Raw genomic sequence first — 16,632 nt, 5'->3', positions numbered from 1 at the left:
AAAAAAAAAAAAAAAAAAGAGGAAATAAGACGTAGGCGGGATCAAGAGAGGGGGAAAAATGTACGGACTTACCAGACACAAGTCCAGACTGAGCGAGAGTACGCTGTAAAGTGCGGGCAGCCCCGTCCCCGTCGTGTAAGTCGAGGGCGTGAGGCTATGGCGGCGGGGAGGATGTATGTAAATCAGCGGAGATGGAGTAAGCTGGTTGATTGGCCCGATGTCTGGAATGAGCAGCAGGTACTTCTCTCGTACTCTCCAGTCCCGCCGGAAGTACTTTGCACTCACTCACGACCTGCCCCCTGCTCGATGCGATGCCAGTACGTCCTGTTTTCAACTGCCCTAGCCAGGACTCAACAAGGATGGCTGGGTGGTGTCGTATGGTCCGGCAGGGAGGAGTGAGCTGCTGCTTGGAGTTGTTATGTTACCGCACAGCGCGATATCTGGTTGCTCTCTCCTTGTTGTTTGATTGATTTGCTGGGGAATTAGATCGGCTTGCTTGTCTGGTTTACACAAGTCCCGAAATAAGGGAATCTGATCAGGGTGAACATGCACCAACCACTGCTCGATTAGCTGCTGTCTAAGGTACAGTAAGTGCTTTGCGGTAGTGTACCCGAGTGAGTGAGACTTTTTTGGGTCTGTGGTTCGAGCGGTCGATGATCCGTGCAGTGCAGTGCAGCTTACACAATGATCGGCCCCAGGATAGCGGGCGGTCATCTGCGTCGCTGCAAGCCCGGGGCTTGGGCTGGGCTGGGAGGGAGGGATGGGAGGGATGGGATGGAACTTCAAAGGGAGCGCGCGCCTGTGTGTACGTCCAAGGATGTATGTATGTATGTGCATGTACTTACGATAACTCAACCAGAGTACACCCGTCGCGGTACCCGTCTGTTGGCTGTTTCGTTCGTTTTCTCGTTCGTACTTGGGTGTCTGTGTGTAAACAAGTGTCCTTGTCACTTGTCAGTCTCGCCCTCGTCTTCTCTTATTTTTTTTTCTTTATTTTTTTCATTTCGTTTCTTTTTCTGATTATCCACTTACACTGGATCCTCTCGTAAATACCAGCACCGTCTCTATTTCGAATCGGGCCTTGGAGGAAAATACCCATACAGTACAGTCAGTACCTTTGTGCCTGTCAATGTGTCAATGCGTGTGCGCAGCCATCAGTGGAAGATCACCCCCCTGGCGCTGCCACTCACTAAGGTAGATTTAGAGCAGGGTAATGTTAGACCGTGAAGATCCCTGGTGGAATATTGGCTTTACAGGACCCGGATCAAGACCCTTGGCGTAGATCAGCCGACAGCCAAATCAATGCACGGGCGTGGAACGCCAAGGCAGCCCGGCAGGTCTCCAGACTCTTTTTGAATCTTGGTGTAGCTCCTTGCTCAAGATGGTCTTCCTACTACTTGATTGGTTAGCCCGCGAGCCCTCTATTGGGGCGATCTATGCAGGATGGGCTGGAAAAGGTTGAGTTGGTGTATTGGGATGGCTCTTCAAGATCTTAGGACGCGCGAAGCAAATTGCTGGCTCCTTGAAGGGGGGCCGTCATTTTGTCGCCCTTTGCTCATCATTTTCTCCATTCATCTCAACGCATCTCATGTCATCTCATCTCATCTCATCCCATGGCATGGCATGGCAATGATTTCCGTCCTGCTGCAGGCTGACTTGCTCGCCTCCATCTTGCCCGAGGTAACCAACTTGCTTCTCTCGCCCATGCGCCCTGCCAACCAAGTATGTCTCTGGTAATATGTACTGTACATTTCGTGGCAGAAGGGGTGACGATGGAGACAGGCAGTCCCCGGACAAGAAAGGACAGGGACGAGGACGGGGATGAGGGCAGCACAGGAAGGTGAAGGAAGAGGAAGGGGGGAACCGCTCGCTACTCTCTACTCATGACGCTTGGAAATGAAGGTAGCGGCGGCATGGAATGGGCCGGTGCTGCACACTACCGCTTCAGAAGGGCCCTCATGTGGGTTTGCGGGTCACCCAGGACGCCGCCCATCGCAATCTGAACCCGGCTTCGGGATTGTCTGGCTTAAGCTCAGACTCAGACTCAGACTCGGACTCAGGCGGGCGAACAGCCGTCGGCACCAGCCGCAGGCTGGCCCCGCCGTGGATTGTCAATCATTGGAGAGGGCACCACAAAAGCACAGCTGAGCATGGGCCCCGAGGGCCCTGGGGGCTGGGAGTATGCAGCGGCCTACTAGGCATGCAGTAAGTGGTAAAGGGCTTGACTTGACGCCGCAAGGCTTGGCTTGTTGGTGCCATTCAATCATTCAATCATTCAATCATCGTCTGTCGGTCTTGTTGATTTGATTCGTCTTGTTGTCTGTCATTGTCGTCGCCGTCGTCGCCGCTATCATGTGTACATGTCATGTACAGTGCAGGCCGATGTTGTGCAAATGCAGCTGAACTTGCTGAGATGCAGTGGCAGGCGAGCATTCCTTCTTACACTAACTCGCCGCCAGATCGGTGTCGAGGGCTAAACCTAGGCGCTTGACCGGGCATGCCAGCCGTCGAGGCGCAAGTACATTGAATCGATTCTGTGTACTGTACTGTAGTGTGATTCATAGCAAGTAGGTTGTTGCGGTGATAGACTGATTGACTAATTGTACGAATGAATGAATGATTGATTGATTGAATCCACACATGCATGCAATGCGTGCCGTATCGGCCGTGCCGCGCTGCCGCCGCTTTGGCTCCATGGCTTTTCTTTGCAACATTCCCAGGTTCGGCCACTCGCTCAGCTCAAAGGAGACAGCACGAACAGGGCCCATGCAGGAGCAGCACCTGGAAAAGGAAAGGTGGACGATGCAAGGAAGATCAACTTACCGTTATTCGACCGGCCTCTGTCCAAACCCAGCAACTCCACTACCCAAACAGGCGATTCGGGCTCGGCTGTCGAGCGAGTTCGTTCACGCAACACTTATGAGGAGAGGATTTTGGGTTGTCGATATGCTCGTTCGTCGAGTGCAGTGCAGTGCAGCAATGCCAGTCCGAGATGCACAATCAGCACGACGCGGATATACACGTTGCAGCAACACGCTGGTCCCAATAGCTCTATAGACTAGTAGTTCGCCTGGTTGCTCGATGCTCTTTCTGGTCGGCTGGTGCTGGGTAATTAGACCGAATTGGCGCCTCGTAGTGGCATGGCACCGCGCGCTATGGCACAGGTACAAACACACTTTCCCTAAGCAAAAAACGCGATAGGTGCTGCGCAGTGCTGTGGCGTGCCCGTCAGCCCCCTGTTCAAGTAGGAATTCTGGATATATAAATTCTCCAAGTCTGTCCAATCACCAGGCTTCAGATCTCAAGAAGCGAGGAATGGGTTGAAAGCCCTATGGTGATCTAAGGTCTTTTCAGAAAGAGCACGCCCGCTTGTCTCGTTGTTTCGATGTCAAGTACCGCAGAGCCAGTGATGGCGACCTGTGTGGAGGAGGTGTTGATAGACGATGACGGATACCTCTCCCAGAAGCAATAGGGGGAAGTGAGTGAGCAAGACTGTATCGTGTCATCAAAGGCTTGAACGGTGGGCAGGTGACCAGAATAAATAAAACGACTTCAAATAGACCGTCGATCCTGTGCGCTTGGAGGTGTGCTACGTTGTACCCCTGGCTGTTGAATCGGAAGCGCATGAGCAGATTCAAGACAGTAACACTTTCTCAGGCATCATCTGTATAAACCCCCAAGCAAAGGAGAAGCGCCGGCTACTCTCTCTCATTCTCCCTTCCTCCTGTCACGCTGTCCTGTCATCGAACTTCTCGAACAAGTTGAACGTGTAACGCATCTTGTGCATCCTCAGCTAAGATACGACGGCGACAAGGGTGGGGACGCAACGACCAGCGTCATCTAGCGACAGGCATGGATGACGGCTTGATAACTATGGCGAGACAGGCGGGCAAGTGGTGGACTCGACGGTAACCTGCACTAGGCAAGTAGCAGGATCTGGCGCCGGCTTGTGTGAACTGTGTACCCATCCATAAGTTCCCTTAAAGTGTGTGCGAGAGTGTAATACTAAGTACTCTGTTTGATATTAAGATGCTCCCCGCCGACGTCACCTGAATCGACGAGAAATGATCGCAATCAAGACTCATTGCAGTGTTGCCATACAGCACCCCCGAAAGACTGTGCCTTGGAGTTATCTCAGACTACACTTGCAGCGGCATGCTACGTATGAAGGCTGACAGGTTGTAGAGTAGCTGTGCAGTCCGAGCCAGGATACATGCGGGTGCGCGGGCATGGTTCAACAAGCAACAATTGCACCTCAGAGATACGCCCGTTAACATACATGCCACACGCAAGTACAGCGGCTTCGGTTGGGCGGCGGAAGAAGAGAAGACCAGATACGGTCTGGGAATACCGACAAGGATGGTCAGGTTGCACCATAGCGGTCGTACAGTGCAATACAAGATGGACAGATGAGGCGGGACCTCACCTTGCTCCTCCTCAAGCCCGCGCCAACGAGCTGGTAATATCTACCAACTTTTGGCCAGTACTCGATCTTCGGATATCAGAGGCAGGCCCGTCCCACCAACCCGAAAAAGAACAAGGAGAGGGCCAAGCAGAACTAAAAAGTGAAGTACAGTGCTATAACGTATGTACGACTAGTCAGCAAAGGCGGCTTTGAGACATGCCGACCATCCGGGGCCACACCAGCATGGCCTCAAGACATACACGGTACTCGGTGTAGCACTAGTCTTGGTAGCAAGTATCTATCAAGTAGGACGGATGATTATCGGCTGCTTCATCGCTTTACTGACCGGAAGAGGATGGTTCGGAAACTTTTTTGACATTGAATGCATCAGACTCTCGATAGATTGCTCATTAGGATTGATTATGGCATCTGCACTTTAGCTTTGACATTCACAGACTTCACTTCAACCCTAGCAGTAGAATCAGCGGTGAAGAGGTTGGCAAGCTTGGAACGCCTTGGAATTGCTTATAGACAAGCATAAACAATCTTCTCATTAGTCTTGTTTGTCGCATGGGAAATAGAGGACCACCTTAGTGGTGAAATGTTGACTCGGAGGTCGCATGGCAGCGAGACAGACAGCGTCACCCTGTAGCCGCCGTTCGGCCCTTTCCAGGGTTAATGCGCTATGCTTCAGGCTCGTTGTTCACGTGTTGTAGTGTAAGTCTGGTACAGTCCATCCTCGTGCGTACCAACAGTGAAAATAGCTATTCTCACGATGCAAATCGAGTGCTTCCACGCCACTCTAGATTCGAATGACTACCGTGCTTGCATTGGGGTATCTCCATGTTATCAACCTCGACTATGTTAGTTAGATGCAGTGTTTACTAACGGGGAATGAACTGTGTGTCGGCCAAGTCCCCTGGCCTAACGAAACCTTCGCCCCAGATACTCAAGGATTGCAGCCACCTTTTACATGTAGATACAGGGAGGAGGTCAGATGGACGTCCAGTACTGCACAAGGCCTACAAGTCGGAGTTGGTCGAAAATCCTGCCCTCACGGCCCTACACTTCACAATTTTCCATAAGCGATGTACACCTTACACCAGATAATTGTCTCGAGAGAACACGGAAAGGCGCCATGGACGGCGATGGCAGGGGCTGCCCTACGCCAGGAGACATCACCTAAGAACCTCTACGGGAGTCTGGCGCTTCTTCTAGATGGAAAAGATATACTTAGATCAATAGATCGACGGTCCCGTAGGCTCTGCCTGATTTGTCCACGGTCGCTTGTGCTGCAATCATTCGGTTGCACCACAGGGGCCTTTGTTCAACGCACGCGCACTTGAGGTGCACCAGCCAGTGGTAATCACCATGCCTGGTCAAGCCCCTGGCGGCGACAATGTCGGGTTGCAATACAAGATAGGGCTTCTACTCTCTGCAGAGGGCTGCGACGAAGATGGACTGAGAGGACCTAGGACCTAAGACAAATGCAAAAGATGCGGCAGGCCGCCGAAACGACAGGATCTCGGCAGTCTGGTCTCGATTTGTGTCGCAGATTAGCGAGATACCCTTGTTATGAATCACAACAAATAGTGGCGGCCGAAAGGGGAGGTCTCCTGCTGAGCCGCCAATTAGATGGTCGACAAAAAAGCTTGCCGCTGATTGTCAAGCCGATGCGATGACATTGCAAATGGTAACCAGTTCGTTTTCCGAGGTACTGTACTGTACAGTATAGGGGCCTTTAAGGTGCTAAAGCCTAAAGCTTCAACGCCGAAGAGCATCGGTCCACGATTCAGGTAATCAAGATAGTAGTCACCGCACAGAAAGTGCAGGTACTATAGACTATACCCGGCGCCCTTTCGCACTCCTGTATTAGGCAAATCCAACAGAGCTCTTAGCCACTCAGCGGAAAGCCAAGGATTCTCACAGCGGTGCTGTGATACGTCGTGATGTGCCGTTATGCCCAGAGAGTATCAGGACAACGATTGTTATGTTGCCGAGGTTTTAGGCCATCTCCAGTGTGCTGGAACGGGCTGGCCGTCGACTTGGCTAGTCTCCTCTGAATGTTCCCAAGCGCATGGTTGTTTTCACGGTATCGCAGAAGTAAACTACTCTTGTACTCGAGGGAAATGGTATCATATCCCTCATATCCCTCGAGAAAAATGTCGAAAGGTTTGCAGCCGAATTCAACATGTTCAAAGTTATTTTCTGCTTAGCAGCGAAGGCCGGCACACATTATCGTTCCTCCACAATATCTTTAACAGTGAGTGGACATGCTAACCCGTCAACCATTGCTCAAAAACAGATTAATTATTCAGGCATGATCTAGCGATTGAACGCAGAGCACCATGAAACCAGGCTCGCCTAGCCAAGAAAAGTAATAAGAAACGAGGAAGATGCTACACAGACAATGAGAATCCCAATTGTACGAGCATACTGATGCTGGCCAGCATGATCTGTCGTTGCCAAAGATGCCCAGGAGACAGCGGTCTGCTGGTAGGCTCTTGTCCTTATTTAATATATCCATTCGGCGGTGGAACATGGCGACTCGCCACGCCCAGATACCAGGTCTGTTTGAGAATCATTGGCGCATTTGACATGATGAGCCAGGTCCGCCGCAAAGAGGTGTCAACCCTGCCAATGTAGCTTCTCGGCTGTCGCAACGCTCGCTCCATGCACGCAGAATCTGTCCGCCTTTTGCTATTTTCAGGCACACTACGAATTTCAGTGCTATTTGAATATGCTGACCGAGCAATCCTGCACTGACTTCACGCAGGACTATGGCCAACGAGGGTTTCCACCTCAAGCCACTAAATGCTAGGCCTGTTTTCGACTCCTTGGATGAGAAATAAGTGACATTGCCCACCACCCAATTCTATGGACAGGTTATGTCTGCGTAAACAGTACCAGTCTCAGCATCCAGTACTCTCTATCTTTCGTACTGATCGACAGGGGTTTTTTTTTTCCACAAAAAAAGAAACGGAAAGGAAAGGAATAATAACACATGTTGAACACTTGAGGTGCTAGTGGGACCCGACTCTCCAGAGTAGAGGCTTTGGCACTTTGTGAAACTCCACTGACAAACAGAGCACATAATTACTCTCAAAAGCTGCATTCCTGCCGTCGCGCTCGTGGCGGGTAAATGGTATGGCGTCGTCGATTGCTACCGTGCCTGGAGCGCCCGTCTGCAGAATGACCTTCCATACCAGTCAGTAGATTCGCGTCGCTCGACCTCGCATCTCAATTGTGCAACGATACCTAGAGGTCTGAAACAGTTCATTCCACAAAGCCATGCGCAGTTCATTCATCATTCACGCATGTCCCGCGATTCGCGCATTCAGTACGGGGTTGGTCAATGGAGTAATGAGCTCAAGGGCATGGTTAGGACAACGGCCGTATTCGGGATCTTCTTGTCATTGATTTGACTGTGGCGTGCGAGTCTTGGTGAGTTGCTTCAATTGAAGATCTCGCAAGTAGATTTACGTTTCTGTATCTTGCACGGAGCTCTCTGTACATTTGTCGACTGAACCATTACAGACTTGAGGAGAAATCAATGCTTTACTAACTATACTAAGTAATTATTTCAATCGTCAACAAGCTTCGGTAATTTGCTGAGTACGCAAAAATCCAACTTATAGGAAAGGCAGATTAAACGATTTTCGTGAAATGATAGACTTCAGATACGCGAAAAGCCACCAGGCTCCCTTCGTCGAAGCATGCGTTTGAAGTAACGAATTGTGAAGCGGGCGTTGCTGCCATGGTGGCACGAAAAGGGGAGATGGAGAGAAACGTCGATGGTCAATAGAGCTGCACTCAACCGTCAACATACTTCATCTCGGTATCTTCCTCGATCCTGCAGCGATGCGTGCACTCTAAATCCCCAAGTGTGTAGCCTTACGTCCGTAAGTAGCCGGAATAGCGTTCTAGGCAGATCCTCTGTGCTACTCCAGCCGTCATTGCTTTGTGTAACAGTCATCGAAGTCAAGCCCTCAAAAGTCCCCCGAGTTTGATCACCGATGCTGGCCGCTTCCAGCGATTCATGCCAGGATGACCTCTAGGGTTTCGCCAAATTGAAACGTCTCGATCACGTCTTTGCTGCAGACACATTTTAATATACTCAGGTTATATCCGAGCATGATAACCAGACAGCTAGATCGATATCCGGTCCATATTCAGGGGTACCGTTAAGCTTGTAAGACTTCGGGTCTGAGTGTAACGATCTCTCACAAGACCTACGAGAGCTCATTGAAGGCAAAGAAGACGCATTGATTGAAGGAGGAATCAAACCGCATTGAAGTTTTGTCCTCCTGTGGCCGGTTATAGAAAATATAAGCTCTCAATGACTTCCTGCAGATGTCCCCATGAACGCCATAGATGAGCCAACATTTCGAGTATACTATCCACCAACCCAACCAAACCCGGCATCCAATATCGACATCATTACTTATCAAACGTTTCGCCAGACATCTAGACGTGTCTAAGCTTCAGCCATAATTTGCAAAGCAATGAGTTTTCGATTAGGAAGCAGTCGAGCCGTCCTCACGGCGATATCGCAACGAACCCGGAATCTGGGAAGGTGAATCGTTCTGATCATGCTGCCTCCCTTCCGAAACAAAAATGCAGATCGCCGTAGCTCAAACATATCGTGTACTGAGTTCCCCTCCTGTTCTTTGGCCCGACACCTTGGCATATATACGACGGCTAATGAACCGTTCCAATGTTTAATTTAAACAGAAGTCGGGGAGAATTCACGGAACTCTTGTTCTCTATGTTCTAGGGGTCTTGAGACCGTGAATAAAGAGGCTGCAGTTTCTCTAGTTGCAGGCTTCGAAGTAGCCCAACCCCACAGCCAAATCCAGTATTCCACAAAATCATGAATTCATACACCTTAGTTTGACTTCACTTTCCGATGCACTCTCTATACTCGTTATTAGTTCGTGAAGATGTTATTTCCAGCCCCGTTAGGATAACAAGGTAGCACAAGCAGTCAAGTGTACTGCAGGAGTGCACTGTCCAAATCCCTGAACAGCATTCTGCACTGTAGTCCTCATGTGAACCAGTGAGGTAATGCACGCAAGCTCGCGGCGGCAAGTATCCAGGGTATAGTAGTCTTTCCAGGCGTACTCCAAATCTCACGAATTCAATAAGCTGCCATATGCCGAAAAGAGGAAGGCTCTCGATCTGCAATAAAGACGAGTCTGATCAATATGCATTGTGATTCATGGGTATCTCTGTTTGTGATTTAGGAGAGATTGGGCACTATAGTATCGATCACACGTACCGTTACGCGAAGATCACTGGATGTTGCCTAAACATCATCTGTACCTTTTGAGTCCATTGGGCACTCGCGACACATGATACTCTAAGTCATCCCAACTACAATGGACTGTTCTGATCATTCTTCCGATACATCAATGACGCTGTTTTCCATTGCCCCGAAAATCAGAACAATCAATCCCTCCCATTTACTTGTGAAAGCTCCTCGTGTTCGATCTTGCGCTAATTCTCGCTTCGTTGTTAATGCTATTGGCCATGAATGCGGACCTGTGCTGCCTGTTCTGAACAAGGGATGATGCGCTCGATACACCGCTGACCATCTGGCATTCCAAAGTGGCTTGCATGGTGTCTTGCCCAGTTTTCGTCTAAGCAATTTGTACTCCCATAATCTATTTCTTAGGCGAGAAGCTGGCTGGGCGCTTGCACCTGTAGGGTTGGCGATCCCATTCAGACTGTTTCACTATGTCGTAGTGCCGCTGTGGCATTCTGTTCTGAGTCGACCGTTTTTCTTCGCAAGAAGGGGGCGGGTCAGCCGGCCTGTTGCAGGAGTGAACGTGTCCTGCAACCCGAACGAATGTAGTTCTAGCACGACAGCTCGCCGACCTACTGACAAGTTGCGGTCTAGTAAATTTCGTGATTTTTACTTACGTTGAGGTCCGGCCTGCTTCTTCCAGGCCAGTGTCATCTCTTTCACTATGGCATGTCTCAGGAACGTGATAGATATGCTGCATTTCCCAACTCAGGTCAAGAGCAAAGAACTTTATTCTTACAGACATTCGGTTTGCACGTTCATTCACTTCGAATCCTCGGTTCTGAGTTACAAAGTATTTCGACCGGTGAATCATATAGTATCCATGAGGTAATATGTCGGAGCGAAGGCATGGGGCACACACCGAATAGCCTCGTACAAACAGTCCTCTCTACTGTCAAGCAAATATAGCGTCAGCCCTTGCTAGTAGGCAAATTCGTTCCCTTAATGTAGATGATCTGAAATACTGAGTCTAGATTTAGTTGTTTCCTACCTTGTTTGGCCCCTCCACTACGTATCATTCCGAAGGACTTTTCTATTCTAGACAATTTCCCATCGTTCTAGGAAATTGATTCCATTATGTGAATGTCAGGACTCCATTGTTGCAGGAAAACCCTTCCCCTGTCACGCCATCCACGCCAGTGCACTCTCCCTGAGCCATAGTTCCGTTCTGTGACAATCATTAACTTGTCCTTACGATATGCTAAGAATGCCTGTGCTTACCGCCGTTCTTAATTGAATATTGGAGAAGACAACGTCTCGACAATGATCTGCGTCTTCACATAGCAAATAGGTTCCCTTTTCTGGAGATTCGCCTGGGCGTTCGTTAGTCTCAATTGAGATAATAAGAAAACCGGCGAACCAACCTTCCGTATGATACCAGCACGGGTCAGAGACACAACTTCCATCGCCAATAGTTGCCGCTATGTCTCCATATATGTTTTCCCAGGTAAAGTTCTTTGTATAGGCATATAGCTCATCGTCTGATGGGATTCCGCCGGCTTCAGGGTCTACATAGTCCTCGATGAAGTGGATCGGGTAGCTGACATTATGCATTGTTATGTTACGCCAGTGCACATCGGTCAAGTTGCAGCTTTTGCCACCTTTACCCTTGAAACGACAACCAATCAGGCTGTCATACACGACAGAATCCTCGAACGTGTAATTCCCACCGGAACCGCTTGTACAGCTGACCGACAGGCCATGCGTGCCATGAGCCTCTACGTTTCTTACAGTTACATTGAAGGACGGGGGCGATACTACAATAGCGTCATCGCCATTGTAGAGAGTAAACCCGGAAATGAGGACATTACTGCCCGACAAGTCCACTCCATCTGAATCAATATCAGTTAGACAGACCTATTATCAAGGTGCTGAGTGTAGTCGAACCTGTATTGAAAGGAAACCCAACATCTGACCGCGCATCGATCAATGTATTTGTCATGGTGACTCCATTTCCGCTGATTCCGAAGGTCCAAGCTATCGGTTTGAGAATCTTCATGTCTCTGATGATCATATTGCTGGCATACAAACCGAAGAACTTTGGACGGTTCACTTGATTATTGGTGACCCACCACAAATCTCCATGGCCTATGCATCGTTTTAGCATGGTTTGAATGGGAGTTATCAAGGACTTTAAAGGATGTCTTACAGATGAACCAGCCTCCATCCGCCTTCTGGCTACCAGTGAATGTGATTTGGTCACCTCGAATCTGTATCCATTGACCTGGGAATATCCTCGAATTCCGCACAACGCTCTGAATGTCTGTGACATTTGTGCTCAGTGTCAGATTCCCTTTGAAGACAAACTCAATATTGTTAATATTTGCCAGTTTCCACGGCGTGAAAAGATTATAGGTCACACCCTCTTCGAAAACAACCCTGGAATTATTGCCACAGTCATTAATGGCTTCGAGGATGCCAGGAGAGTCGTCACCCCCTACGACTGTCTGGTTCTTCGGCATGACACACGTCTTCACGCACAGTCTTGCCTGAACAGCCGGGATTAGCAAGACCAACATGCTGGCCATGCGCAATCCAATCAGAAGCGTAAACTTCATATTAGGTTTAGGTCCTCAGTTCTCTACAGCTCGGGTACCCCTAGTCAACAACTTTCTCCCAGTGAATGCCCACGGACTGCTGCTTGACTTAGTGGTGGGATGTATTGGTCAAAGTTTTTAATGCTTCCATCGTCATTGACTTGTTCGTCATTTCGTGAGAAGTCAATGGTCAAGTTGGCTTTATGGCGATGGCTCGGCATAATGATGAGGCAAGCTAGACTAAGAACGTTCAGCGTCGAAGCTATGGTAGCAGTTCAAATGAAGGATGTGCGGGGAGACGCGCTGAGCCGCAACAGAATTTCCACGAAACAAATTACTCACATCAGCGACCCCTGTCTGGTAGCCAAAAGGGATGTGGCCTCTACATGTAGTGTTAAAAAGCTTGACCTGACTCCAGCAAATTCAAAGGCAAAGATGAGGCTTGGTGCAGTTTTCTGATCTGTCTGGTTGAGGGCTCTCGTTGGAGGTAGGAAATAGTTGACTATTTTATCAAAGGAAATGACAACGATGGCCACCTGGTTGTTATCTAGGACAAGCTCAGATAAACCAAATGTCATAGGAGCCAATTCACCGATCAAACCCATGCACGTCCATCACAGTTTTCGCATATGCCCAACTGTACACTGGAAATATTATCTTGATATTGATGTCAAGCTCAAACATATCCTTTGGCTATATAACTTTCCTCTGTCACTCAAGCGGCGGCGAGCGAAATCGAAGGTTTTAACTCTAGACTTTTCACAAGGGTATCGATGCTTCCGCCTTCTGCTTTTGTTTCTATTTGCTATCAGTGGCTTAATCACCTCAGTCCTTCTAGTAAATCCTTCAACGAATTCCACTCTGGTGTGCCCTCCCAACTTTCCTTGCCTTTCCCCATGACACTTCTGATGGCGCTTCTTGCTTTGCTCTTCCACTTCGCTCCAATGCCATCGGCTTCTGGGCCCCAATTTTCTAAAACAGACACCAACTCATCTGTGCGTTTTACAACAACCTCCCAGGCATCCTGATTCTCAAGCCAGTTTCTGCTGGCATCGTTTGTAGTTGCTGCCAAAGTCGAACCCAATGAGCCGGTTGACGCTCCGCCAACAGCAGCTCGCCAGGCTTTCTCCGAGGCCTCCACAGCACCTGCATAATCGCGCCGCCAGACACGCAGGCGACTGAGCAGCTCCCAAAGTTCGGAGCGGGTTGTAATGAGTGGTACTACCTGCTGCTCTAGAAGATCATTCACGGCTCTTTCTTGAGATCCCCGAGGTGGTTCATAAATGCCGTTGGACTCATCTCCTGTCTTTGATTGCGAAAGTACAACCTCGTTGAGCAGCAACCTCAAAATTTCGTCGTCAAGGGCATCCTCGGATTGTCGAACGCGGACAATGTGGCGTAGCGCCTGGATAATTTCAATCACCGCAATAGGACGAACTCTTGTAGCCAGCGTGAGGACATTGTCCCATATGCGCCAATTATCATGAGCAATAGTCGCGCCGCGTTTATACGCGTTGAGGGATTGAGAAAGTAACGTTGCAGGATCACGCTTCAAAGACGTGTTTTCATCTTTTGTAGTTGCCCCCGTGTCGTCTTCGACGTCTGCATCTTTGGTCAGTGTCTCACTACCTGCGTCACCTGCATCTTTCTTGTTTTTCAGTTCATCTATCGCCTCACAATACAGACTATAGAGCGAACTGCCAAGATTGCTCCATGTTCTCGCGTCTTCGCCGCCAATCACATCCCCAGCAGATGCTATCGCTCGTCCAAAAGCCTCGGCCGCTTCTGAAAACTCGCCTAAGCGAAGACTAATGTCGCCAAGTCGGCTCCACATCTCAGGGCTAAGCCGATTGACAGCAACAGCTTTCTTGTATGCTTCTCGCGCCTTCTGCCAGTTTCTTTGCTGGAGATAATGCTCGCCGAGAGACTTCTGTGCACGGGCAAAGCGGAACCCGGAGAGCACCCATGCACGCTCGTAATGATCTGCGTTCGCTTCGATGTCCCCCAGGATACAGAAAAGGCGAGGTGCGTTTGGTGGAGCTGGAGAGCGTTCTCCACCGGTATAGTCGTCCGCTTTGAGCTGTGATATGTCTACAGCCTGAGACTCGAGATCGCTGTCGTTATCATTTTGAGATGAGGCGTCATCACTGGTGGAAGAGATCCGTTGAAACAAACGCCACCGCAAAACAGCCCTGGCTTTTGCCTCACCGCCGCTACCACGACCGCCTTCATCGTCTGTAGCAGCACTACTAGCAAGGCACAGTGCTACCTCAGCCCACATACGAAGCCTCTTGAAAATTTCGAGAGCTGATACGAGAGAACCGACCCCGGCCCAGGCATACGCGAGCTCTGACTCGAGGTGCCACCGAGGGGGGGAAGAAAGTACATGAAGATATCGTAGACGAGTCTGAGGAGGTGCGGAATCAGAGGACGTGGTAGCGCGAAGAAATGAAGTGGGTTTGGCGTTGGGGGCAAGAGCAGCGCCTCCAGGACCGCTGACCTCGATTTTCGGTACCGCAGTGGCAGACTGAGGCGCTTCATCAGTGTCTTCCAACTGACTATCCCTTCCATCATTCGCGGCGTCGACTAAGACTTGATCGACGACGGCCTGCATCTGCAGCACACCTCTCTCGACAGTCCTGCTTCGGTGAACTTCGATCCGTGAACGCACTAATAGAGCCTGGGTATATATCTGCCAGTTGGTCGACTTGTCAGATAGGACGCGTGCGGCGTAGGGCAGGATTTCCTCTGAAGTAAGTGTGTCCACAGGTGAGAATGCATCCTTTAAGGTAGCCTCTGTGAGGAGAATGATCTGGTCCAGCGGTGACAACTGTGGCTGGTCATCAGGAGGCAGATCCTTCAGCGCCGCAGGGAGGTTGACGCCCGTTCCTGCTGTCTCTCCATTCTTGCCTTCCGCGTCCTGATAGTCGATCTTCTCTAGGAGCGTATCGTCGTTTAGTGGCAGCGCATCTGGCGTAATTTCTAAATCTTTGTGCACATTTCCCTGAGTAACAGCATCTCCAGTGGCACTTTTTGCCAGCACAATCAGCTGACTTGTGCTTTTTTCCTGGTACCGTGTTCTTTTCCCCAGCGCTCCTGAAAGGGCATACTGGAACGTATTAGCTTCAGCAGCTTGGCTCAGAGCCTCCTTAGCCTTAGTGTCGAAGCCAAGCATTATGCAGATGTTGGCCTTTTCGACCAGAAATTCCACCTTGTCTTGCTTCGTTCCCTCTGCCCCTGAGGCACTCTTGAAAAGCTTGGTCTCGACCTCGTCCAGAGACTTTTCAACCATCTCTTGGAGGGTCGGGACATCACTCCATTGTGCACTTCTATTGAACAGAGAGCCAGGGCCGAGGGTAGGCTGCGTCAGCAACTTGTAGTGCCAAACATGAACTCGGAGTCTCATCCAGTGAAGGCCCACACGTAAAGTCTCACCATCCTTTTCGAGTTGGATTTGCCAGCTTTCCTCAGATATAGAAGAAGCGGCCCATTTCGCGAGGCAGAATAGTTCAATGTTGGGAATATACGGGTACACGGACACCCCGTCTACATCAAGTGACGCGAAACAGCGCTTGCGCAGCTGCATCAATGCGCTCTTGGGAGCAGACTCCTCAAACCGTGACGTTGCAGCAGCAGAGAAGATGTCTTCAACCGACTGCACATCGCTGAGCACAGGACCAGTGACGTTGGTTTGCAGAAAGGCGTTGAAGGCAGCCAATGCCACTGCCGCCGTATGGGAGTGAAGACTGGCGTCATCTGGCCGCAAAGGACCATTTCCATCTCCTACTCCAGCGCTAACGCCGCCATCATGCGCCATAGCAGCAACAAAGGCGCGGATGTGATATTTGGCCTCGTCGCTGGTCAAGACGTCGACGTAGCGGCCGGCCTCGAGAAGCGCATCCGGCATCTTGGGAACGGGGGCCATCTTGGCGCAAGATCGCTGCCTAGTTGACTGGGAAGCTCGCAATGACGCCCTTTACACTGCCGACTCTCATTCACTCTAGTCCAACTTGCTTCTCTTAAGCATGGTACCGTAGGTGAGTAGCTGAGGAGTGTGATGGAAAGAAGAAGTGCTGTCCAGCAGGGACCAGGGCTGATTTTGCAGTCAGAAGATCAGGCCCGAGCAGATTCTGCCGTTGAAAGCAGTTTATAGAAATCGTAGTTGTATCAGGAAATAGGTATGTATGTAGTATGTATGTATAGGTCGATTTTGTGATGTGAAATGTGATTTTGTGACTCGTGAATCTCTGCGTGGTGATGGGCGATTTGAATGCCGGGCTTCGTTCATTCACTCGATCGATGGTGGGGGCGGGGCAGAAAATTTCCTAAGTTGAGAGACCTGGGTTAGCTTAGGTAAGGGAGCGAGGGGCCAACTTCCCACC

General features: G+C 50.0%; 1 protein-coding gene across 1 annotated transcript; it reads right to left on the bottom strand.

Annotated features, from left to right (window-relative positions):
- Positions 1–13,070: 13,070 nt before the first annotated feature.
- UCRPA7_5064 (putative tpr repeat-containing protein) lies at positions 13,071–16,175 on the bottom strand (the record flags this gene model as incomplete). Its single annotated transcript, XM_007917612.1, has 1 exon — positions 13,071–16,175. The coding sequence occupies one exon, from the start codon at positions 16,173–16,175 to the stop codon at positions 13,071–13,073; it is 3,105 nt and encodes a 1,034-aa protein (XP_007915803.1).
- Positions 16,176–16,632: the final 457 nt, after the last annotated feature.

This window comes from Phaeoacremonium minimum (genome assembly GCF_000392275.1).
Source record: "Phaeoacremonium minimum UCRPA7 unplaced genomic scaffold PA7_03_scaffold_389, whole genome shotgun sequence".
In the NCBI taxonomy this organism is placed as follows: domain Eukaryota; kingdom Fungi; phylum Ascomycota; class Sordariomycetes; order Togniniales; family Togniniaceae; genus Phaeoacremonium; species Phaeoacremonium minimum.
Note: the sequence above shows the minus strand (reverse complement) of the source record. Positions and strands in the feature narration are given on the sequence as shown.